The 26,478-nt window shown below is 38.5% G+C and overlaps 2 protein-coding genes across 2 annotated transcripts; both read right to left on the reverse strand.

Annotated features, from left to right (window-relative positions):
* Positions 1-227: 227 nt before the first annotated feature.
* LOC121886083 (protein FAM240B-like) lies at positions 228-5,206 on the reverse strand. The gene is made up of 3 exons (XM_042395999.1): positions 5,173-5,206; positions 4,883-5,007; positions 228-759 (listed from the first exon to the last, which is right to left on the reverse strand). Exons 2-3 carry the CDS (start codon positions 5,002-5,004, stop codon positions 636-638), a joined length of 246 nt encoding a protein of 81 aa, XP_042251933.1. The 5' UTR covers positions 5,005-5,007; positions 5,173-5,206; the 3' UTR covers positions 228-635.
* A 9,106-nt stretch (positions 5,207-14,312) lies between these two features.
* tdgf1 (teratocarcinoma-derived growth factor 1) lies at positions 14,313-20,560 on the reverse strand. The gene is made up of 6 exons (XM_042395337.1): positions 20,201-20,560; positions 20,034-20,089; positions 18,969-19,184; positions 17,396-17,510; positions 16,965-17,074; positions 14,313-15,629 (listed from the first exon to the last, which is right to left on the reverse strand). The coding sequence occupies exons 1-6, from the start codon at positions 20,221-20,223 to the stop codon at positions 15,523-15,525; spliced, it is 627 nt and encodes a 208-aa protein (XP_042251271.1). The 5' UTR covers positions 20,224-20,560; the 3' UTR covers positions 14,313-15,522.
* Between the last annotated feature and the right edge of the window lie 5,918 nt (positions 20,561-26,478).

Below are 26,478 nucleotides of genomic sequence, written 5' to 3' on the forward strand. Positions count from 1 at the left end.
TCCTCCAAATACACCAATAAATATGCTGGATTCAAGATTCCTGCAAACAGTGACTCTCCAAACCAATACAAAAAAAACACCCCCAAGGCCTTTCCTTCCAAGAGAAGACCTTAGTAAAAGTCTCCACACTTAGTAAGAAGTAAGAGATTAGAAAGAAATATTTCTTACTGTAAAGGATAGGTTCAGAATTTTTCAAGATTTGAAGGTTTTATTTATCACATGCTCATTCACTATATGCAGTGAAATGCTGGAGGCAAAATCTTGAGGCTGTGCTAAAAAGTATAGTGTGCAATACAGCAGAATAATTAGAAGTACAAATACAAGTTAGAAAAAGACATATAAGCTATAAAACTGAATCCACGTGTTTATTAATTAAAGTGTAAAGTATAAAATGTCTAAGTTGTAATGCAACTACATTTTTGTATAAGCTTGACTGCAAATAAATCTCTCTTTCCTCTCACACATCTTTTTTCATATGTTTGCTATTTATGACAAATGAGTTTTATTGGAATTATTTAATTATGAATAATATAATGGTTTCAGTTTCTTTCCTTCATTTTTTGACTCTACAGTGCTGCCACCGAACAGCCGCTCCACCTGCGAGCTGATTGGTGGAGGAGTTAGATCTGCTGGTTTCAGGGGGAGTCGAGCTTTCTGAGGTTCTGCTGAGCTTTCTGAGCTCGTCTGATTCTCTCCTCGAAGAAACTCTGCTGGTGTTGATTCCTATGATCCAACCTGACCAACCACTGCTCCCTAAGCCTGGAGGGAGAAGGAGAGAGCGAAAGAGTAGGGGAGAGAGAGAGGAGGAAGAGGATGAAGAGGAGAGGAGAAAAAAGAAGTTAGTGGGTGTTCAGATTGAAAATAGCCCTATGTTTAAAAAAAAACAAAAGCACATTGGTGTGGAGAGGTTCACACATGTTGGTGTGGACTAACCCTTCTAACCCTAACCCTAACATTTGCTAAGTAGCACTACATTAAGAGGCTAATCACACTAAACTAAAAAAGTGTTGGCATTGTCATTGTGAGCATGTTAGTTTCATACTAATGTTTGCTAAGTAAGCACTAAACATAAAGTACAGCTTGGGTTGATGTCATTACTATTGCAGGTATTTGGTCATAGCTAAATTTGACCTGTATAGAAAGTTAAGGGGTCACTAAAGTCAGCAGGACTCATCCTCTGGGGAATATGTCACACATTTCATGGCGATTCATGCAATAATTGTGTGGTGGACCAGACAGACCAACATCCCAGGAGCCATGAAACTTTGACGAAAATGAATGCAAACTTTATATGTTCACTGTGATTGTTCACACAACCCAAACCGGAGTCTGCTAATAAATTTTCCCCTTGTACTGAAATAGAAGGCAACTAAAGACTACTTTAAATTGTAGGAAAAAATATCTGAAATACTGGTGTGGTCCTCTGGGTTAAAGTATGTTTTAGACCCCTAGATTATAACAGAATTTGAGCTCTATTTCATTGTGTAGTTAGGACTTTTTACTTTTTTTACATGAAACAATGTATGTAACCTAAAAAATTTTCACTTTTCAACCAAAAGTTACGCCAGTTTTGAGATGTCTAGGCATCTTTCAAGCCACAGCACTTTCTTTATAGAGCCTGCGGCTGACAAAAACCTATTTTAGTATGAAACTTTTAAAAGGAAGAATATTTCAAAAGTGAGTTTAAAGAAGATGAAGTCATTTCTATTTGGATGTGTGTAGGATGCATTCATTGTTACTGAGGTAGACATCAGCAGAGGTTTTGTCAGAGCATCAGAGGCCGGTATTTACCCTGACACCATAACTCCTAGGTTTAAATTAATCGTGCAGACATCCAGTGAAACCTGATCTGCAGTCATTGCTGTCAAGGATAATTGTGTTACGGAAAAAGAGGAGCAGTGTGTGTGTGTGTGTGTGTGGGGGGGGGTGCTGTGTTAGCTGTGACAGGATTAATATTGTTGTGTCTGTGTTAGTGAGTGTTCGTCTATCAGCACGCTCCGTCATGTGTCAGTTAATCTGCAGCATTCTGCTCATCTGTCCTCAGATATTCATTCTGATCTCCTGGATTCAAACATATAGCTGTGCAGCCTCTAATCAACATTCTCAGGCTACTATGTGATGACAGAGACGAGCTGTAAACATGACTGAAGCATTATCTAAACTAATCAAGTTATGAAGCAGAGAGAGAGAAGAAAGCTAAGGACAGTAATAAAGTTTATTTTTAAAGCTCTTTCAATGCTCTTCTTTTCCCCTCTGACCCTGCTGGAACCTGCAGTTTATCCAGCGCAATAAACTTTGTCCAAACCCATAGAACTTGATTTCAAATTCTGATAGAGATCAAAAGTTTCCAAAGACACCAAATACTGTATGTTGGGTCCCCTCCATGTTAGCGGATGGGACATGAGCAAAACTAAAAAATCAAAGTACACGTCAAATAAATTTTTCTGTCATTTCAGATAGTTCTTATCATGCTGATGTTTATCCAAGTGCTCATTTTTCTTATAAGTTTGTTTTTAAGTAGTTATTTGACGATATAGACAGGGGGTCTGACGTCATGATTGACAGCAGTGACAGCCACTCTCAAACCTCCGTCAGGCAGTGGGACGGCTGAGGGGGGCGTGTTCCACGGGTCGTCATCCCACCGCCCGACTCTACTGCACAGACTCTGGTTCCAAGTGACATCACACAAGCAAGATGGCAGCTCCTGGAAAGGAGATATTTTGGCTTCACTTTTGCATAGCGGTAGGAAGTGGCGATGCGTCGTCCATATTAATATACAGTCTATAGTTTGAACATTTCACTCAGTGTAAACATCATAGCTTCAAAGCAGAGCTGGAACAACATGATACAAAATATATGAGATTCTATCTGTCAGAGTGTAGACAGATGTACAAGCCACCTAGTAAGGAGGTTTGTGTGGATGTTTGGGCGTCTTACGTGTCTGACTATAAGACCAGAGACCATCATTTGTCTCCTATCTCTCACCAACATCGAACTTTGGTTTCTTTTAAACATGACTACCATCTTTCTCGAATATTTCCCAAGACCCTACACTTGACCAAACTTTCACCACCCTGTTGGTGAGGTCTCCAGGTCAGAAAACATTCATAAAGGTCATTTAGGAAGGTAACACAAATGACCTGTTTTGTTGTTCAGGTTGGAGGACGTGTTGTGTCCTTCATGAAAATATCAAATGGCTGTTGAAACAACAGTAATATGTAACTCAGTACCTATTTACACTTGTCATTTTGAGTGTCTTGTATCTGGATACAATCCAGATATGATTTAAAACACTTTTGTTTATACTTGGCTAGATCGATGCGTCTACGGTAGTCAAATCACAGATGTGATCTCTCTTGGTTTTCCCAGGCTACATGAAAATCAGGGTCAGCCCTAATCCAATCCAAGACGGTGGTGGTAATTTTCCTGAAGTTGTTTGGTAATTGTCAAAAACCCCAGAAGAAGAATAGCTTCTGTACTTGCAGTTTAGTCACAACCAAGCAGGAACTACCGCAGTTTGAGGCTGAAGCCAATGTAGACGCAGATAGCAAACGGAAGTGGGCCACTTTAGGCAATTATCCTCACTGCTGGCCTTCTTCTGGCCCAGACAAAATGGATGTGAGCCTGAAATGGCTCACATGTAAAATAGCAAATATGTATATGGGCCAGATGAAAGTGCCGAAAGTGTGGTGTGGGCCGGATCTGGGCCACAGCAATTTTGCTATCTGGGAAAGTACCTTAAAGTTCCACTAACACCAACGGCCCCTAGATGCTCTGACTCCCATTCAAAAAGCCTCAATTTCTCTCAAGAAATACTCAATCATCTTTTTTAATGAGTCATCATGATCTCAATCTCTAAATTCAGGCCCTCTATTAAATGTGCTGGTGGTCATTTTGGAAATTATTGCTCTGTTAATAGATTTGAAGACTTATAGTAACTTTGATATCTGCTGATTGACAGCTGTGATTTGACAGTCACAAAGTAGCTAACGTTAGCACAAGTGTGCTGTGGGGCGTGTTTCCAGAGCGTGAAAGGCAACACCTTGTGCACCTTATTTGGAAGTGGTCCTGGCCCCAAATGGACAAGATGGCGCTGAACATAAACTGCAACTCTGGGCTTCAAACTGGCTCCAATGCAAACTAACGGCTGACGTCACACCCTGCTACGTCCATCTTTACATACAGTCAATGGTTACAACACTAACAGTTTAACTTTAAAGCTAACATACATAAACTAATACACTAACTAAACTTATACATGGATGAATCATATTTGTGAACAAAGGACAAGACATAAGTTTTATTGTCCTTACATGTTCTAACTCTTCTAACTGCTTCTCTCTCAGTCGCAGAGGTTACTCATTGACTGAATTTATCAGGGATTAGATAAATGCTACAGCAGCTTGGTGTGCCTTCTGTATGATATGTACATGTTGAAATAGCTCCCCTTAATAGAACCCATTTTACCCGTCACTGTAATAAGACAGGGAGGACAACATTAGCTCCATTATCACAGGGGACAGACCCTGTAAGTAGTTATTTCCACAGACCGCTCACTGACGTATGGTTCACTAGGGAGGATTAAACAGTACATGTGCTCCTTGAAGAGACAGATATCATTTTCCAACGTCTGGCCAGAATGTATCAGATATCAGTCTGTCTCACTTAGATTCTTCGATATCCGATTGCTATCTTATCCTCCAAGATACATGAAGTGATTAAGTGAAAATGTCTAAAAACTCAAACTCACAAATTTAGCTTGTAAACAAACAAGACTCACAAACCTGTAACAGATATCTTCCAGTACAGGGCTGAGTATTTGATACTAAAATGACAGATGTATGGTGGAGTGTGACCTCCTGTTAATAATGTTGCTGCTGACCGTGCCAGAGCGCTGCTCCTCATGCGGCTGTCTTCCTCATCCATCTGCTCGCCGTGCTGAATGATCTTCTGCTCCCAGAACGACTTCAGTTTCTGTTTGTCATGAATCCGAGCTGCGTTCATCACCTGACAACACATGGTTCACATGAAGGTTTGTATGTCTGGAACATTGTTACATCTGATCTTGAGTCCATTCTCCGTCTCCATCCACCACGGCTGTTTTAGTGTGTTCGAAAGTTGCATTAATTTTCTCGCAAATCCTGATGAACTGAATCTGGTTTGGTTACTTACTGCTGTTTTTAAGTTGCAGTTTTCCTTTGTTTCTTTTTTCTTTTCTCTATTCTCTTCTTCTTCTCTCAGCCTCCTGCTATATTTCTCTTCTCAATGGTTCCTTATTATTCTTCCTTCTTCTTTTCTCTTCTCACCCTCCTCCTTTCTTTTTTACATCTCTGTCTGTCTCCTGTCCTCTTCTCTCTCTTCTACTCCTTTTATCTCCTCTTTTAACTCCTCCCCTCCTCTCCACCTTTCTGTTTAATCATCTCTCTATTGCTCTCTCCTCTCCCCTCATTTTTTTCCTTTTTCTGTCCTCCTTTCTTCTCTTCTACTTTCTCCTCCTATCTCTCACTCTTCTTTCATTCTCTTTCTTTCTTTCACCTCTTTTCTGCCCTCTTTTTTTATCATTTGTTTCCTTCCCTGGAATGTTCTCTATTTTCTTTTTTCATTCAGTGCTATATTTTTCCCATATCTCCACTTTTTTTCTCATGACTTTTCTCCCCTTCTTTTCTTTTCTGTTCTTCCTTCTTCTGTTCACTTAAGTGTGTGTGTCACTCTTTGACACACAAGTGTAACTCTGGCTTTGTTCTGCCTTTGCATGTTTTCTTTCTCTTCTTGTTCTTCTCTCCTGCTCTCCTCTGTTGTCTCCTTTCCTCTCTAACTTGTCAGGTTTTGGAGGGTTAATTGTTGGTTTGTTCGGATCAGATCAGATCAAGCGTCACACAGAATCATTAACCATCAGGATTTCATGACCCACCTCAGATTCATTCCTGACTTGTCCCTCCAGAGATGTTTTTTCATTATGTGAAGGTCACACCACAAAGTGACATTTGCTCGTCCACACAAAATATGTGGTTGACGTAGTGATGTGGTTGATGTAGTGACGTGGTTGACGTAGTGACTTCTTGCAGGGCTAGTTGGTGGACTGCTGTAACTGACAAGCTAACCACCAACTTGTGTTAGTTGTCACACTAGCTCCCAGAGCTTATTTACTATTTTTCTCTACTGTTCTGTTTACTTCCCCCTTTTGTTCTCCATTGTACACCATTTTGTTCAACAAACAGTTACTGAAGATGGAAAATAAAGCTCACTAAGCTAACAAGTTTGCTAATGGTCAGTTAGCTCATCTCTCTCTCTCTCATCTCTCTCTCTTTCTCTTTCTCTCTTCTTTTTAAAAATGAGTCAGGAATCTGACAACAAGTCTAACATTACTTTTAAAGTTATCAAATGAAGAGAATATCCTCCCCTCGTCCCAGTAACGTCTTGGTGTTCATGCTGCAATGCTGCATGTAATGTAAACATATGCTCTTCTGGTCTGTGTGTCGTAAATTCTTTCATCTGATTTTGGAGGGAATCTGACCCGGTGGCAGGCATTTTATGTAGAAATAGCCTTCTAGTCTTCTCGCTGATGGTCTCGTTTGCTTATGTAGGTCATATAGAGGCATCAGAGGCATCATGAGACTGTTTCATAACCAGTTAAAAGTTCCTTGTAGTAACTTTAACACAGTTTATTCAAAAGACTTCTCTGCAAACCATTACTCTTTTCTCAGTTTTTACTCCAACAGAGGAGGTTAAATAAAGGTGAATGGTGCAACACAGCTGATAAGCTACAATGACTTCCTCTATTTTGGACTCTCCAGGGGCCTCATTTATAACCGTTGCATAAAATGCAACAAAATGTGGCTTGAAAGAGGTGGATGTCACTTCCCACAGAAAAGGTGAGATTTACAAAATCAATTTGATGGGAGAATGTGTGCACTTGTACAGGACAGGAGGAATCGGTGATGCTGATAGCAAAGTAATGGAAACTGCGTCTGATTCGGGTACATGAACGAATCTGGTGAGCCCTCAAGCCCCAGGCGGTGTTTGGTATTCTTTGGCATACGGGCAGCAGATCAGCATGTACGGGACGTGTCAGGGGCAGCAAGTCTGTATGAGAGAATCCCTAAGGGACAAATGTGTCAATCAGTCACCACTTGCACTGCTTAAAGCAGCTAAATGTTTGTCACACAGCACTCAATTAAGTTTTTAACACAGATAAGGTTGTAATGATTCTATTTTTATCACTGGGAGCTTGTCAGGTGGCACATAAAACAAAGTGCATGGGAGAAAGTGAGGGCTTTTATTAGTGTTGGACTTTAGAGTGCAAGTGTATGGATACTTCCCTGAGGCAGTACCAGTACAGACCTGATACGTATCGAACCCACAAATGAATCAACACTTTGAATTCCATCATTCATTTGATGCCAGCACTAGTTCAGAGCGCCGCGACATACGACCATGACAACACTCATCACCACAAATTTGCAACCAAAGACAGATGGTGTTGATTTTTTCACCAAGTAGTTCCTATGATAAAGATAGAAATAAACCACAAATAAATTTGGTGAAGCCAAAGATGCTGTAGGGACTTAATGAACTGAAGGTTTTCATACAGTGGGCTATAAAGCAGCTGTGGACAACAGATACTGTAAGAATCACTTGCAGATTATGCAGACTGATTGACTGACTTTCTGCTTTAACCACATTAAATGTTATTTTCTCTGCTGATTTTGGTTGAAGAGAGTTTAAATGAATTAACTGGTTCTAGTGCAATGTCTGGGACCAAATTTCAACCAAAATACAACAACTGTCTTTATGCTGCTTCATTTGAATGAACCTCCCACCTGTTTGCGCCTCTACTCCCACCTGTGCAGTGTGGCTCTGCGCTGGTCACCAAAATACCACACAGACAGGCAAAGAGAGTTTCAAGGTCAGGAAAATACCAACAGTTGGAGTGTTGCCTCTGCTGGTTGTTACGCCTCCATGAAAACAGGGCCCTGTATAATGTTTATTTTTCTGTCTAAAGCCCCTTTTGAGAATAATATAATTTTGCTAAATTGTATCCTAAGTGTGGGATATCGCAGCCATCAATTAGTTCCATAATGCCTGTCGTTTTGGATGGGATTATTAAAATGAGTAGTTGATACATCACCTTTCCTCTGCAAACATCAAAAGGCGATTTGCAGCAATGTCTGGTGTCCCAGATGTAATTGATGCAATTGACTGCACTTTCGTTGCAATAAGGGCTCCATCTTTTCATTTAATTAATGTCCAAGTTATATGTGACTCTAACTTGGTCTTGACAAATGTAGTGGCACCATGGCCTGGCTCAACACATCTCTTTTATTCAGACACATAGCAGTGTAGGGAACAGTGTAGGGAAGGGATGGCTGGCTTCTTGGTAAATTAATAATCATCTCATTGTAGAAATTCTAACCATTCAAACCTGTATATATAAACCACCACCACACATTATATATAAACCTGATGTATAATTACTCCCACCTATAACTTTCAGGTGACAGTGGCTACCCCCTCAGGTGCTGTCTCCTCAACCATTGCGCTAAAATGATGCCCACACTCATGCACGCTCAGTTGTGGAGCGCACCATCGGCCTACACAAATGCCGATGGTGGTGTTTAGATGCCTCAGGTGGCAGACTTTTATACCACCCAAAAACAGTCTGCCAGATTATCAGGACGTGTGCTGTTTTGCATAATATAGCAGAGAGGATTGGCCTTCCTCTCCCTCCTGGCCTCCCTTCCCCCAGCATTTCCTCCGAAAGGAAGGCAATCAACTTACAATCAAATTTCACACATCACAACTCTTAACTGTTTCAGTTTGTCTGCTAAGATATTAATTGCACTGATGGTGTCTCTTTGTGTCCGTCAGGACCCGGCCACTGCCAGTGGGGCCATGCACATGAGACACACTGGAAATGGTGCTGGGGATGGCTGGACGCTGTACAGCTACATCCCCCTTGCCAGGCACCTCCTCATTACCTACCACTCTCATCGACTCTGGAAGAAGAACTAAGGGAAAAAAACTAAATAACTTAAGCCCACTGTGCTTTTTCACATGTTTCTTGTATGTATAATCTATATCAACAGACAAGCAATTAAAGATAAAACAGTTCTTTACCAGGTTTGTCTGAGGTCTCAGCCATGTCAGTGTCTCCCTCCTCTGACACACCTCAATTTCTGTCTCAGGGAAATTCTTTTTCTTGGTCTTCTGCTCGTATGTTGCCATGATTCACCATAAAGAACAATTGATTAACAGGCTCATTTACATATGCATCAATATTCATGAGGGGCTTTGCACTGACCATTTATGGTGTAGGGGGCGGAATCTGAGGCTAATCCATGTGCACACATTTCCAGGTTGACTGATTTATAAAGGGAACATTGCTTGCAGGTGTACAGTTTTATAAATCTGATTATTTTCGGCTTTTATGTGGATCCCATGCATTGTTTTATGAATGAGGCCCCAGCTCTGTGTTCCCTCAAAAGATCTATCAAGACACTTTGCTTTTGGTCAATGGCACAGATTCGCAGCTCGAGGTTCACCAAAGTTGAATTTGGCATGAAAAATTAGTGCAGATTTATTTGACCCTGCAGGTGGGTCAGGTGTGGCCAGGCTTTTATGCTGTAATTTGTAAAGGGACACTCCCCTAATGTACACTTTAAGATTAGGTTACTCATCATGAGGTGTACGACACATCCTGTAAAAACTGTTGTCTAATGTCATGTGTGGTCCTGAAGTGAGCTTTCCAAAGTAACCCTGACGATGTCATAGTGATGTCATCTGGGTTACCTCATCTTGGGCATGGAGAGTATGCATTTATAACAAAAAGCCTGTTAAAGACTGGAGGTGTGGAGTTTACCAGGTAGGGGATATCTAACAAAAGAAGTTATTGAGATGCATTATGGGAAATGTGGGATTCAGCATTTTTGGAGCCTGACTCACATGAAGGATTATAAGAGAGGAAGTAGGAGCTGAGTTACTGAATGTCTCTTGAGGTCACAGATGTGAGGACATTTAGATTTTTCTGTTTCTAGTCATCTGTCCACAGTAGTATTATTACACACACATAAAGGCACAGATGTCACATGGCTTAACCAAATGGCACCAAGATCTTAATGATAGCTTAGTTGTCTTTACACTGCCAGTTTCCCAGAGTCCGTAACGATATGTGTGTGTTTGTGTGTGTGTGTGTGTGTGTGTGTGCGAGAGAGAGAGAGAGAGAGAGAGAGAGAGAGAGAGAGAGAGAGAGAGAGAGAGAGAGAGACTGAAACTTTCATTGATAAATGTGCTGTGATCTCGGTTTATGATTAGAATGACTGAAAATGACAAAGCTGTTTAACGAAAATGCCACTGCTACGTCATACTCTACATGACATTGTAGAAACTCCAGTTCCCACAGTATTGTTCATAATTTAAGGGCAATACAATATTTAAGGGAAAATATGAAGATGCGGTGTTCACAAACATTACTGGTGGGAAAAAACAGCATCAGTAAACATTAATATCTCTGTACAGTGTTAGTTCCTGTATTAAAAGGTTTGTCACTCATTTCTCTCCCCATAACATTTGATACTTAAGCTGATTTTTTATATTTACATTTTCATTGAGAAGGTTAATGTCTCAAGCTTCATTCCATATTCTCAGACTGTTATTAAATATTTTCAGACTTTTATTACATCTTTATTCTCAAAAACTCATATATAGTTAACAAATATAGTATCACTGACTAGTCCTTTAACCTTTAGACAATAGACAAAGTAGAATAAAATTTAAAAAATAATAAAACATAATAAAAATTAATAATTTTTTTTGTGTATTTGTGTGTGTGTGTGTGTGTGTGTGTGTGTGTGTGTGTGCGTGTGTGAATTGCATTTTAATTAAGACTTCTTGTGGCTACTGACAAAATCCCTCAACAGGTGAGTCAGATGGAAGGCATTACAAAACTCTGATATGATGTCACACACACACACACTCACACACACACACACACACACACACACACACATACACACACACACACACACACACACACACACACACACACACACACACACACTCACACTCACACTCACACACCCACACCCCAATGACTTTTTTTCAAATCCATCCAAACAGCTGATCAGCACCACAGAACAAACCTCTGTGCTGGGATTAAAACAGCTGACAGTAACATGTCTGTGTTTGTGGGTTAATAAAACTGAATGCTATGAAAGGATCATTCCACTGATTTAGCAAAAATCAATGATTTGAGTATGATTCGAGTATGAAACATTACAGTATGTGAACTGGGTTCATGTCAGTTACATTAGATTCCTGTAATAACGTGTTTTCACACCTGGAAAAAATGTCTTAGTTTGATGAATGTAACAGAAAAAGTCACAGCTTGCCAAAAATATGACTAAATACAGAGCATTTGCGTCATACTTTTACAGTATGTAATTCTTGGTGAAAATACAATTTTAATCAATGAATAAATTAAATTTATAATTTCAACTATTTTGTGTTGTGTGGGGAATGAGACAGAGCTTGTATCTTTTTTTTTTTTTTATCAATTTATCATACCTGTCTATAATCTCTTTTTCTTTTTGTTGGACAATATGTGTCCTCTGCCTGTCCTTGGTGATTTGTAATTAGGTTAGTAGATTATATAATTTGAGATCTGAGACCAATTCTTTTCACTAAGTAATGTTTATGTGTATGCCACATAATTGTATTCATAAGGGTAAAAAAAACTGACATTCTTCGAATTTTTACACACTTTTACACACCAAAACGTTCCTTTGAGAGGCCTTCATAACGGCCATAAGTTTGGTTTTTCAGGGTGCAGCCTGTAGATGTCAGTACAGAGCTATAAACAGCTGTGTTCAGTTGAGAGAAAGACCAAGCGGCAACCTCTGGGGCTGAAAGCCAATGTGGCAGTGCCAAAAACTGCAGTTCCTCAAATGGCCACTTGAGGTTGGCTCCAAAAGTGAGTCAATCCCAATAAACCACCATGTTAAAATATCCAACTTTACAGTAGAAATAAACATGTTTACAGCCTGGTTACAAAAAAATGGTTTCGGTCTCTATAGCTAATTTCCCCTTTTATGACAACTGTACGGGTGGTGAATTTTTTTATAACTCACCCATTTAAATTTTATTAAGCTGTAAAGTTATGCATAATTAAGGATGTGGCCGCTTTGAGTGAGCCGCTGGGTGGCTTATTTCATCAACCAGGCTTCATTTGGCCCACCTCAGCTCCACCTCTTTGCCCATTTTGGATTAGCCAGGAGTTAGGCGGAGTCAGACACTGCCAAGATGGCGACGACCGGAGCCACCCACTTTGAGCTTCAAAACCACTGTTCAGAAAGCAATGGGTGACGTCACAGAGGCTACGTCGATATTTTTTACAGTCCATGAGAAAGACTGACAGTTCAGTACATAAACTGCTGTTTTAGATGACGTTAGTGGGGACATTTTTGCATTGTGGGGACATTTTGGACAGTCCTCACTATTTCAAAAGTTTGAAGGCTAAGACTGTTTAAGTACAGTTTGAGATTAGGCATTACGTTGCTATGGTTAAGGTTATGGTTAGGAACCAGGGAATGCATTATGTCATTGAGAGTCCTCACAAAACGCATGTATGTGTGTGTGTGTGTGTGTGTGTGTGTGTGTGTGTGTGTGTGTGTGTGTGTGTGTGTGTGTGTGTGTGTGTGTGTGTGTGTGCGTGTGCATGTGTGTCATTATCTGCTGTGTGTTCTCCTCTGGCTGCTGCTATCAGCAAGTGAAGTTGTTGTTTGGGAACTTGGAGATATAAGGAACACACACACACACACACACACACACACACACAGCTTCCTCCTCGGTATAATTAACTCCTGACTCTCTCTTTCTTCACCTTTATTTGCTTTACTCAGCACTGAATCTAGTTGAATCTTGTTGTTAGACAAAGTGTACAGTCTGACACTGGGGGGATTTTGGTGTTTTGATATCAGCTCTTCTTTCTCTCTCTGGTTTCACGTGTTCATCAGTCCCTGACATATGTGAGGACGTCCCTAAAAACACAGGAGGATGTGAAAACATGGGATAAAATCATTTAACATTCTTCTTCTCATTTACATCCTCTTTAATCCTTTCAAATCTGCTCCCAAACCTCCTGCTGCTCCTCCTCTGTTCGTCTTCCGATGCTCCTTCTGACTCCACCTTCAGCTCCTTAAATCTTCTCCAATCCCCTTTACCTCCTCCTCTTCAGGAACCTGACAAACAGAACATTCAGGAATCAGCAGACGTTGCCACACTGAGCAGAGAGGTTTCAATCATTTCATCATCAGCTGGGAGAAACGGAAACGAGAGCAGGAACTGTCAATCAAGGACGCTTCAGCAGAAAACACATTTTCTCAGGTTTAAGAGTGTACAATCCTTCAGTGGGGATCTGCTGTGGAAGCAGAGGGGGAAAAAACACAATATGTCTACATCTCTCTGTAGGACAAGATCTTAAAGGTTAAATCACATTTTCCAGTTATTTGTCATGGATGTTATCCGTCCATTCGGAACACTTGAATTAAAGAAGTTTTTACATGTGATTGGCTGACTAACAAAGGAGAGATTGAAGTCTTATAACTGTGGGATTAAACTGAGGAAAACCCTGCTTCTTGACAAAAAACCTGATATCTGTCCACTTTTCCTCTTCCACATCCTATACCATAATGTGGGAGGTGAGATGGTTGGATTTGTGTTTATTTTTGTGACTGCAATCATTTAATGGTTCCTGGAAGGACATGTTAAACTGTTTTAGTATCAAAGCACAATTCTGGTTTGTTGTTCTATTATTTTCATAGTTTTGTGCATCATTTCAACCTGTCTGATCCAAGTGTCTTGATCCATCAGACGTCTTTGTAGTGATGTCATCGTTTTTAGATTCAACAGTACAATATTAATATGACCAATAGAAATAATTGACAAAACTATGAACACAAGGCCCAAGTTGTAATAGAAGTAGAAGTATCCTTCAATGATCATTTATTTTAACCTTTTTAAAGTTATATAATTATTGTGCCTATCAGTTTAAGAGCTGCAAGCTGTAACAGCTGGTGGGCTGACAGACTGCAGAACAGCTGATGTGTTTGTCTAAGATAAGAGAGCAGCAGATAATCAATCCAAACCTCATCAATAAACTCTGGAGATAAGAGACAGAGGGAGAGCAGCTCCCACTGGAAATACCTACAGATAACTGAGTGAGAGGAGAGACAAGAGTTTTAAGCAAAGAAAGATTCTGTTTAAAATGAAAACTTATTATTTTAATATTTAGATTGAAACATTAGTATGTTTTTAAAAAACAAACTGTAAGCTATTAAATGTTATCAGGCTGTTAAAAATACAGCCAAAAGTTTAATTCCATGTCACTTTCAGTGTCATATTTGTGATGACACTGTAAATGTGTAAATGTGTGTTTTGCAAGGGACAAAGTCATTTCTGTTTCTCACAACAATAAATCTTTAATAAACACATAATGCATACATGTTTTACCCTGTTATATTTAAAGGACAAAATGTCACCTCAGCTCAGTTTGTGCAAACAGACAGAAGAAACAAAGTAAAAAAAACAAGAAACTCTGCATCTTCCTTTACAAAGAAAAAAATCATGCAGCAGATCCTAAAATTACAAGGAAAAAAAAAAACATATTTTCCATAAAACTCTTATGTACAGTTTGCTTCACATTTCTTCCAGACATCATAGACTCACAGACAACCTTCCACTGGAAGGAAAATAAACAACAAGCAGGGACATAACAGAGTTTGGAAGAATTTATAATCGCTTTAACTGTTGATTTTAAGGTTTTGAAAGAGACTGAACATGCACACGTTTAAATATGTGTCTACAGTTGGAGAACTAGATAAATATCATGTTGTAATCATTGTTTTTGTTGCCTTCCATGGTTTTCGTTAAAATTGACACTTTAAAATTGTATGTTTTAAAATATCTTTCAGTCAGTTATTGATTCCTAAATGTTAGAAATCTAGAAACTTCCATAAAATAAGAGGAACTGCGCTGGGAGCAAATGGAATGAGTCCAAACACACTGGCTGAAATGCTTTTCTTGCTTGAATAAATTAATCTGCCTGAAAATGTAACATAAGTCCAGTTTGAGTCCATTTAGCCTTCATTCCTCAGCAGGATTCCCAAACCTTTCATAGGCTCGTCCTTTAAAAAGTGGTAGAGTCAAAAATGTGATGCAGTATGAATAGCTGAGTCAATGCAGAAGACCTTCTGTATGTCCCCAGAAAGCACAACATGTTCTAACTATAGAGTTTAAAATGCAGATGTGTCTGTTTTTAGGGATACTTGTAAGCAGCATGTCTTCACTCTTGACTCCTCCACTGCTGTGGCATTTGGAAAGAACCAAAGATTTTTATAAAAGCTTATGAAGCTCAGGCTGGGTTTGGAAACTGATCTTTAGTCCTGAAGAAGCAGCTTAAGAAATCCTAAGCTCAGTGTTTCCCATTTCTCCTAGTGTTTCTGTCCAGCAGCTGATTTTTAAAAACCATCAGAGGAACGAGAGCAGGACAAAAAGCAGCGTTAGATACAGGAAGCGGCCAGTCTGAGCCGTCCGGACAGCTGATGAATGATACCAACGCACCTCCTCGGAGTCATCTGGAAACCAGAGAAAGAAACAGAAAATAAATGAAGGACTGAATTCATCATTCAGCACCGATCTCAAGTACATTTTTTGTATTTAATTATTTCATTATTTCATTGTAGCATTTTTTACTTTTTATAGTTTTGTTATTCAGTGCGTCATTCTGTATATTGTAGATGCTCAATGTGGATATAATATTCTACCTTTTTAAGATGACAGATGATATCTATACTATTTTTGTTCTTTACTTCTTTTTGCTGCTGTGAATCTTCAAATTCTCTGAGTGGGATCAATATTGTTTATCTAATTTCATCTTAACTTATACTTCTTTAGCAAGAGTGTAGTTTTGGTTTCAGAACGGTGGGGGGAATGAAATCCTGGTTTCTTAAGACAAAAAATACATATGCAGTAAAAGTTAGACATGCTCTGCAATTTGCTGTATTATTAATGCACTGACCCCACTTATAATCACATTTATTGACATAGAGTCCTGATACTTAATGATTGATCCTTTTGTATTTGGAACTTTATGAAAAATCTTAAAATAAATGTGGCCTCTTTGATTAAAACAAAACAAAAAAAAAACTTTAACTATAAGCTGGCACTTTAACATTTACCCAATCAAAAGGATTGTTTTAGAAATGCTCTTATTTTGGTGAGAAAGAAAGAAAGAAAGAAAGATGTTTTTCAAACATCTTCATATTTAGGCGGGTTAATGTGTGATGTTTGTACAGGAGTTAACAATGTTTTGCATTTTGGAATAAAAGCCTTGAACTGTAAATGAGTAGGTGGGGTCTGTGCTCGTTCAGAGGGGCATTTACACTCTGCAGGACTTTACTGTGAACACCCTGATGGTTTTGTTTTAGGAATGCAACGTGTGAACGACAGTTTTTAAACTTATGGTCTGACTGCTGGGCGTCAACGGGTCGTCCACACCCTTATTGAAAAAAAAGTTTGCCGTCCATTCACCTGAATAATACCTCAGTTGGTGAACAGACATGGTAATACGCACGGAAAACTAGCAACTCACATGGAAATACTTGATTGTCACAGGAATGACTGAACAGACTCTGACTCTCTGCACATTCGTGAACACAGGGAGAGTTTTAAAACACAATCACAGCTCTTAACTCCATCACGACATGATGATAACAAAAAAATCTACTAAACCTAAATACTGAATGAAGTTTTAAGTCTGTCTGATTTTCATAGAAATAAACTGAAACCAATCTAAATCTTTAAAAAAAAAAAAATCAAAAATATGATGAATGATTCGGATCAACAAATCAGGCCTGCCTACTCAGAAATGTAGAGGTGAAACTTTGTCATTTCATGCACGTGTATCTTACCGCAATCTTTATGGAAGACGTGGGGGAAGCAGTGCAGGATGCCGTAACCACAGCGACAGTAGGAGCAGCCTTTCTGAACCCACTCGCCATGAGGAATCAATCCACAGCTCCTGCACAGACAGAAAAAGGAGGAATTACTAAACTATGGAAACACTATACTACTTGAAAAAACTGCTAGTTTAAGACTCTTAGATGTGCAGTTACGCATGTTTGCATGTTTGACTACATATTGTACTTCAATATGCAGTCTGACATAAGCAACACTCACTTTGATTTGAGCATCTATAAAAAGACTTTTTCTCTCAAACACATTAAAATGAAGGAGTTTGAGCCTAATGTCTGAGACTAAAGGGCGACTCTGGAGCCGTCAGCCCTGTTAGAAGCAGAATGTAAATGCAGACCAGTGAGCAGTGCTGTTGTGTTGTTGTTACCTGACGCGCTGGTCGTACTCGCAGCTCCTCCCAGTAAAGAACGGCGGACAGGCACAGAAGCTGCCCAGAATACAGGTTCCTCCGTTCTTACAGCAGCTACGACTCTGCTCAGCAGCTGGTTAAGAAGAAAAACAAGAAGACATCTCAACAATCGGTCTAAATCTAGTTCCCCCATATACAGAACTCAACTGTACTAAGACAAACATGAAACAATTAGATTTGTTCAATTTCATTTTATTTTATTGTATTTTTATTCATTTATTTCTCTTATTTGCTCCTACTTTATTTTTCATTTATTGTCATTTGTGTTTTTATTGTATTTTTGTCACAGTCCCTGCACTGCCCCCAGACCTCAGGTTGAGCCTCTCTCCCTCTATCTATCTGTGACATAAACCAGAGTCTCCATCTGACGGCACATTCTTGTCCTCCTCTGCTTTACATCAGCAGACAAACACCGAGAGTCAGAACAAACATCTGAAAATAGCAGAAAAACACTAAAGCTAACTAACAACTGCCTGAAAACTCCAGCAAGTTCCTCAGTCTGACACAACTTCTCATTAAAGCAGTTATTTAGAGAGCAGTCTGAGAGATTTTTGTACTGAAGAAAGTCTTTTTTTTTGAAAAGACAGAACTTTTACTTTAATATGTGTTGTTAAAAATGTGATCATAGCGGTTTTGTTACGATAAATGTGACATGAGCAGCCTACTTAACCTCTGTAGTGGACGTCTTTCTCTTCATTCCTGTGCTTAAATATTTTATCTGGATCACTTTATGTTGCAGGAATTATCGAGAGAGGTAGAACGTACAAATTCTGCTGCATAAGCAATTTGAAATTTAACTTGAGCACTCTTTCAATAAGTACAAGAACTTGCATCACCTGTCCTGAATGTACAGTTAACAGTGTTTTTCCTTCTTAAAATAAAGTTAAAAAGTCTGCTGTTGCAGGAGAGATCTATCCAAAGCTATTCAGCTTATTTTGAGGATTTTTTTAATTCTAGTTTCATGTTTCTTACTAATGTATGGACCTGTTTACTCTCTACAGTAGATGTGAACCAGGACTGTAGCTGGGATTTAAGAAACACTGAAGTCATGAGTCCAAGCTGATCCTCCAGCCCACACGCAGAAAATTCAGTAAGAACTTTTATGAATCTGGATTTTTTTTATATTTAATTATTCAACTTTTCATTTCATTTCATTCGTTAAAGCAGTTTCTCAAGAGTTTCTTTACATGATGGTCTTAAAGATGTTTGCGAACAATCTTTCCTTCTCTGCCAGGAATCAATTCTGAAGAAAACATTTGTTAAGTTGTTGTAGTTTCTCATTTATAAATTTCAAACTTCTTATGGCCAGAAGTTTGTAAAATTTAAGGACACTGTGTCGAAAAAATGTTTTTATTATACTGTTTGCCTTTTTAAGAAATTCCACAGTGTAACTTTAAATTATGTCTGGATACAGTTGGTGTTTTGGGTAAAGTGGGAAATTCTTCACTTTGCTGGGGTTTAGCTGGTATTTCAGGTGGGTGGGGGGCTTGCAGCCTCCATCTGTGTGTACATTAGTAAAATGTGAACTCACTGCCAGTGAGGCCGATGAAGGGCAGGACGGCGCTGGCGTCACGGTGTTTACGGTCCCCGCTGTTTGGTGAGTTCACCTGGGTAAACTGACCTAAGAAGTCCTGGGAGGTCTGAGGGGATTTCACCACTGAAGAAGACGAAGAAGAAGAAGGTGATGAAGATGAGGAGGTGGATGAAGAGGAGGTCTGGCCTCTGTTGCACTCGTCTCCCTCACAGCCTGAAAAATAAAAGGCAGTACAATCAGATGTTATCTAGACTTTCCTAATCAGAGGACACATCATCCTCAAACACACTGACTGTAAAGAAGAAGGGGGGCGGGGGGGACGGGGGGAGTTGTCTTGAATGAAAGCAGGTTGTCCCACTAACATCTGCATAAAGTCAATGGAGTCTGGAACACTGAGACAGCAAGTGAGATCACTGAAAACAAAGATCAACACTTGAAATCTTGAAATTGATATTTTTCAACATTTCTACAGTGTGTAAATCAATTAGCAGACTTGAAATTTGTTTGAGTTGTGTAAATCCATCAGAGTGATAATCAAGTGTTCAGTATTTTCTGTCATAACTTGTATAAGTATTCTTTTTCTTCATTTTTTGAAAATTTCATATGGAAATTAATGGAAACCAGTGGCTGCCCAGAACAGTGGAAAAATATGTCAGAAAATCTCAAACCGTATTTGAGGATTGTCAGTAAAAATGTAGTAAAGAAGCTCAAATTTACTAAAACAATGGTCCTTTAAATTCATTTTCACACACATTGTTTCATCAAAAAAACTAAAATCACAACCACAAACACAAAAACTGATATGTTCAAATCAACTGCAAGTTTACCAGCATGACTGCAAGTTTAAATGATATTGTTTTATTCTTGATATATTTAGAATATGACTTAAAATTAAGAGTTTTTGCAGATATGGATTCTGTCATTTAATTTTGTTTTGAACAAACTTCACTTTCCTTATTAGCAAATATAGAAAATAAACAAATATTTAAAAAAAAAAAATCAAATACTCATCAGCAGCTAACACATGAGAAAGATGTTTGAATATTAATATGATAAACTGACCTGAAGCAGGCAGAGCAGCAGCAGAGTGGAGACAGATCACAGCACAGATCACAACCCTGAAAACATCCAAACAATAACACTGTATCAACAGGAAGACTCCCAAAATATTCACAATGATTTATGTTTCATTTCTTTACATCACAGGTTCATTTCACCTCTAGACTCACCTGAGCAGCTGCGTCCACCTCATTCTACTTGATGGATGCAGGAAAAAAATCCAACACACTCGATTTTTCTTCACAGTCACAGCGAGAATAAAATTTTAAAAACTTTGAAACAATTGTCCTTACAAATTGTGCCAAAACCAATTTCCAATTTCCTGCACTGAGTTGTGTCTTCACTTCACCGCCGATTGTTTAAAAACGCCTAAAAGTTAAAAAATTAAAAACAACTTTCCTTGGTTGTGCAGGAATAAAGTCAGTGCAGTCAGTCCTCCTCCTCCAGCGCGTCTTCTCTCAACCCTCGTCACTCTGTTTCACTTCAGCTGGTTTCTTCTTCGCTGTTTTCTGATGTCCAGGTGACTCTCATAGAGGAGGAGGGGCTCCGGAAGTCCCGCCCATTCCTAATCTCTATGTTTCCGTCTGTCTGAAAGTGCTCAGGATCAACAATAATGAAACTGTCCTAAAAAAACAACTTTTGCAATAAAAAATATGTAAAATATCCAAATAAAACATGTTAGTAGATCTTGGCTTTTCACTTCAGTGTGATATTTTTACCAGAAGAGTATTTCTATCACATTCAGTACAATCTGGCAGAAACTGAAGAGAACATTTATGAAGGCAAGAAAAAGCATAATGTTTGATGTGTCTGTTGACGTAATTTATATATTGTACATAAATGTACGACTATAATTACTGAAACAGTGACATAAAAGGTCTGCTATCTTTTCCTGAGTCGAGAAATGTTATATTAGTTAATGTTTTCTCAGTAAATAGTGAATTTTTTAAAAAAATCTTCAGGTTATATTTAGAAAAACATTCTTCAGACTCAGTATTTCTGTCTGCAGGTGAAAGAATAACATTCAGTCTCTGTCTGCTCTCATGTTTCTCTTCCTCTCCCCCACTCTCTACTTTCCCTCTTTCTCACCCAACACCCCCCTCTTCTCTCTGTCTCTCCCTCTCTTCATACACATGTATATCAAGCTCACTCACCCATCCAGCTATACCTTCACATGTTAATGAGCCTGCTGCTAAAAGGAAGTCCACCTTCAAGGAAACATGTTCACTGCAGACAACAAGAAGAAACTTCATTTGAAGAATCCTTCCCTTTAATCTCCTTCATTTTTCTCATACCTTAATCTCATGTTACATATTATTAGTTGAATGTATAGCTAGACACCGGGGTCAGGTATTTTTCTGAGTATTTCCTTTTAGCTACCTGCAGGAGCTTTGTAGGCTTTTATATTCTCAGTACATTTTAATTTAACTACTTTCAGGTCAGCTGAAAAATATGTGGAAAAAGTCAATTAAGAATTTAGTATTTTGCCACCAGAATGTTTTTTTTTTCCTGGCAGTGTAAAGAGGACTTGGTATCACTTTGGTCCTAATTATTTCCCACAAAGTTTTCAGGAATGTAATCTTGTCCTTTTAATGAAGAATAAATATAAATGTTAGTTGAGTTTAGTTGATTTTATAAGCAGCTATTTCCTTGAAAGAACTTGAGATTCTTTGAAAAATCCAATTAATTAGAATAAGTTTAAGAAACTTTTAGAAATAAAAAGACTCTTATCACTTCTTACAAGGCATCCCATTACACTTTAGTTAAACATGATCCAGTTCTTCATGCATCATCATAGAGAAGGTAATAATAGTATCATAGTGAGATTTCTTCACAGACACTCAGTTTGTCTCTAAAGGTGTGTTATTTTTTCCAGTCTTATAGAAAGTGCTTTATTTTTAACCCAGACACCAATATTAATTGTTTTAATTTAGCACCACATAGTGCACAATACATGAAGGTATTTCAAATTTTATAGATTCCAATACATTTATCAGTTAAATCACTTTTATCTAATTAGACCCATATCATAACCAGATTGTAGTTATTGTTGCTTAGATCCACATGGTCTGGCACTGCCCAGAAATGTTTGAAGATGGAGGAAAAAATTCTTTATCCACAATCTTAAGATCTTTTTAAAGCTCTTCTTCTTTTGAATGGTAAATCCTCTTTAAATCTGTCTGTGTATGAGTATATCAGAGGTGATCACAGTGGCAAACTGTCTGCCTGCTGTTGGAAATCATCCCACACAGCTGATTGGTTGAATGCCGGAATGATATTTTTCATCATAATATCTTTTTCCCTCACTTTTTGTGGGTTTAAGAGTTAAGGTGTGGTTTGGAATCACTGAAAATTATTTTTATCATTATTATTATTATTTTTACAACTGTTTTAGTTTTTGCACTTTTCCTGTTTGTTTGTTTTTTTCAATTTTTTTTACTAAAATGTAATAATTAATCACAAAAAAGGAGGTCAGTGAATGTGCTGAAATCCACATTGAATCATCTGCTCCTGCTGAGTGAGAAACAGGTTCATCAGTATGTTACGGATGGATGAGTGAGGTTATATACTGCGTGTCTTTGGAGAGAAATAAATAGAGGTCAAGCTGTGGTTAATCTGTCTCTGCTTTGACCACACAGGGACAATCAGAGGTGGAAATGGGTATTTTGTAATCTGTGCAGCATCACAATGCAGTCTGATCTCATGCTAATACACAGCAGGAGTGTCAGCAGCAGGAGGGAAAAACCTGATCTGAACACAACAGGTAATCTGCATGTGAAAGCTCTCAGGCTGCTGGAAGACACAGAGGGGAAGAGGAAGACACAGATATATGAAGCAAAGCAGGTCTGTATCATTATATGATGATGCAAAGAGGCCAAAAGTGAAAGTGTCTCCCAGCTGACTGGTGGTAGAATCAAATGGTGGCAGTGGTTGTCATGGCTACTAAAGCACATGCACGCCTAGTTTCTTTTTCCCATCATGTTCTTGGCTCTTCTTTCAAATAGGGTAATTTGTCACTTTTATTTCTTTTCACAAGAGTAGTATGAAAAGTCTTTAGGGTTGTGTGCTGTTGTAAGAAAAGCTCATGACTTGTTTCCTTTCTTTCTTTTTTCATGGAGTCGGTCAAATTAATTTTGAACATCAGCATCATTAAATCGACTCACTTTGTAGTAAATGATGTTTATGTTGTTTCTGCATGGCAACCCACATCAAGGCAACCATTCATGCAAAAGTCGACCCGCATCAAGCAGTGCTTTGATGGGAGGATGAGAAGTGAGGTCAGCTGATATAAATGCAAAGAAATATGCATTGATATCCTAAATGAAACATATCCCTCCAATGAATATACAAATATAGATAATTGCTTTTCTGTGAATCTAAAACATATTAACGTTTATTTTGTAGCTGCATATTTATCAAGAAGATGTGGTCAGATATTTTCAATCATTTATCTTAAAAGAGATAAATGTGTAATATTTTCAACATGGGATCATCGTGGAGGACAAAGATGTACAGGAGATGCAAAGATGTATATGATTTTAGTGGTGAAGTACTAATTTACCAAATCAGACTCCCTTCATGAATATCTTAAATAAATTTCCCTCTACACTAAAGCTTTAGAAAATATCTCCAGGCTAAACAAAATTATTTACTAACTAAATATCGTTTTGAACAAATTGCATCTTATTTCAGGTGTATGAATATGCATCTTGGATTTATTTTTATGACTACAAATATCAATCACCATGTGCAAGAAAAAACATCTTTCTCAACACTTTTACAAAACAAATGACCTTGAACAGAAATTCCCCACAGATACAAGCAGATGGAACAAACTTACCCACAACAGAGGAGTTTATATATATTGGAAGCACTGTTAAATATGATGGAGGAACAGGCAGTGACATCAAAAGCTGACTCAGCAAGGCCAGAAACACTTTCAGCATGCTGAACAATGTGTGGAAGTCCCTCTAGTACAGCATCAACACCTAGCTAAAACTGTACCAGAGCTGTGTTCTTTCTACCCTGCTACACGGCTCAGAATGCTGGAGAACGACAGAGAGCGACCTCTCCAAGCTGTCGACATTCCACACAAGGAGCCTCAGAAAACTCCTGCGGTCCTTTGTTGCTGCCCTACATGCCAATAGGCATAAAGAGCAGTAAGCAAGTAAATAAGTAAATGTTCCTTCATCATAATGGACATGGGCCATGTATGTGTCAAAAGAGGAGACAGAAAGATGGATTATATTTAATGTTTGACAAATAAAAAAATTTAAAAAATCAAAGCAGTGACATGAGAACATTTGTACACTGCGGAGAGTCAGTTTTCCACTCAGGTTGAGATTGACCACAGGATGACTCTGTGTCTCCCTCTGGTGGCTGATTTTATTAACACAATCAACACAAAACTGAATGTGAAGTTAAAGGATCACTGTTTTTCAATCTAGATTTTATTTACATGCTTTAGATTGGAGAAACTGTTGAAGAAATGTTGAAGCGACAGTTTGTGGTTTTAGGGGGCTTTAGAGGATGTCGCAGGCTGTCAGATACAGTGAGCACAGGATTTGTTTTTTAACTCTGTACATATATGATGATACTAAACCTGGCAATCTCACTGTGATGACAAGCAGTGTCGGACAGTAACACACTAGTTAGTGATGTGTTACCATAACGTGACCGCTTTTTTTTCAGTAACAATTAGTAAAGGATTATAATTTGAAATTCACCAATGACATTACAGTTACTAATCCCAGTAACACTGCGTTACTTTGGAAATTTGGGGTTGGCTTTTTGAGTTGAGTAAAGCATCTTTGACAGAGATAAGCTGAGTAACGATAGTAACAAGTAACATAACAGATTTATTTTTCTGTTGATTAGTTAATTAGTACAGTGATGTATTTTTTTTCACTGAGTAATATATAATTGATTACAAATTTTAAAGTTACTTGCCCAACACTGATGAAGCTGCACACAGTCACTGTGTTCAGCTGTTGTAGTCAAGAAATATTTCCAGCATGTAACATCACCTTTAAGCACATACTGTGGTTTTTCATTTATGTTTATGCACAGTTTAAGCAAATAAGATACAACATGTCAATAATTGAGTTTTAGAGGTGTTGATTTTAACCTTGGGACAGAGTCAGACTAGCTGTTTTCCCCTGTTTCCAGTCTTTATGCTAAGCTAGGCTAACCACATCCAGACTCCATCTCTGTATTTATCATGAAGACACAAGATTGGTATCGACCTAGTCATCTCACTATCAGAAAGAAAGTGAATAAGTGTCTGGCTACCTGGCATCCTGATAAAATAAAGTGTAATAAACCATCACATAACACAACACAGACCATTTTATTTCATACCATTTATGGTTCATAACTTTGAAAGGTTGCAGTCATTTTTTACATTTATACAGGATCTCCTTGACAATAATGCAGTAAAGACGCACAGCATTATACAAACTGTTAAGACTGATCTCTGTATCGTCTCTCGCATCTACACCACTGAACATTTCTCATTTAACACTTTCTACATATTTTGACAAATTCTCCGTTGAATGTCTATCAACTCTCTTAAAGTGCTTCATATTCCCAGACAGTCACTACCTCATGTTAACAGTTTCTGTGTGTCATGAGACTAGCAGCAGAAGGACCCAAACGCAGGACAAAGCAGCCAGTATGAACAGAAGAATATCTCTTTAATCAAGATTCAGGCGTGCAGGTACAGCAAAATCAAACAAGACAGAACAAACAGAACAGAGGATCAAGCAACACTGAACTGCAAACTAGGACTTAAATACAAACTAAACTGACAAGGGGATGATGTGCAGGTGGAACAATAGAACAGGAAAGGAGCTGATAGAGTGGGGAAGACACAGGGAGTAGAGCAGGGCTAACGAGGCTGATGCAGGGCAGGTGTGGAGGGAAAAGCAGGTTGGGGACACAGGAGGAAAAACACAGGGCAAACAAAAAAACAAAAACCCAGAAACACAGTCCTCTTATTTATCCAATAAGCTCATAATCATAAACTCTGCATTAAAAGAACTATGAGATGGCAGCAGCAAAGTCTGTCTGAAACAGGACAGGAGTATTCAGTCCTGGATGATATAGACTGGCATAGCTTAACAAAATATACATGAAATAATTTAAGTACACAGGTAACATTTCTCCCACTCTGTTCAGTCTTCACAAAACAGGGATAGAAGTCTGAGGGCATCTGGTGGACTGGTGGATAATGGCAACTAAGGAACATAGAGCCACTGTGACAGGATCATGACACTGTTTGGATGCTGGTATGTTCACTGTTCAGTTCATGTTTTTTGTATTAGAAAATAAAATCACATGGATTTGTAGGCTGAATTCTCCAGTTGTCTGTGATTTCAACCCTCCATCCAAACATTCATGTAACCATCTTTCTTCAGTTTTCTCTTTTTATCTCTTTATCTCTTCT

This window comes from Thunnus maccoyii, chromosome 19, assembly GCF_910596095.1.
Source record: "Thunnus maccoyii chromosome 19, fThuMac1.1, whole genome shotgun sequence".
In the NCBI taxonomy this organism is placed as follows: Eukaryota; Metazoa; Chordata; class Actinopteri; order Scombriformes; family Scombridae; genus Thunnus; species Thunnus maccoyii.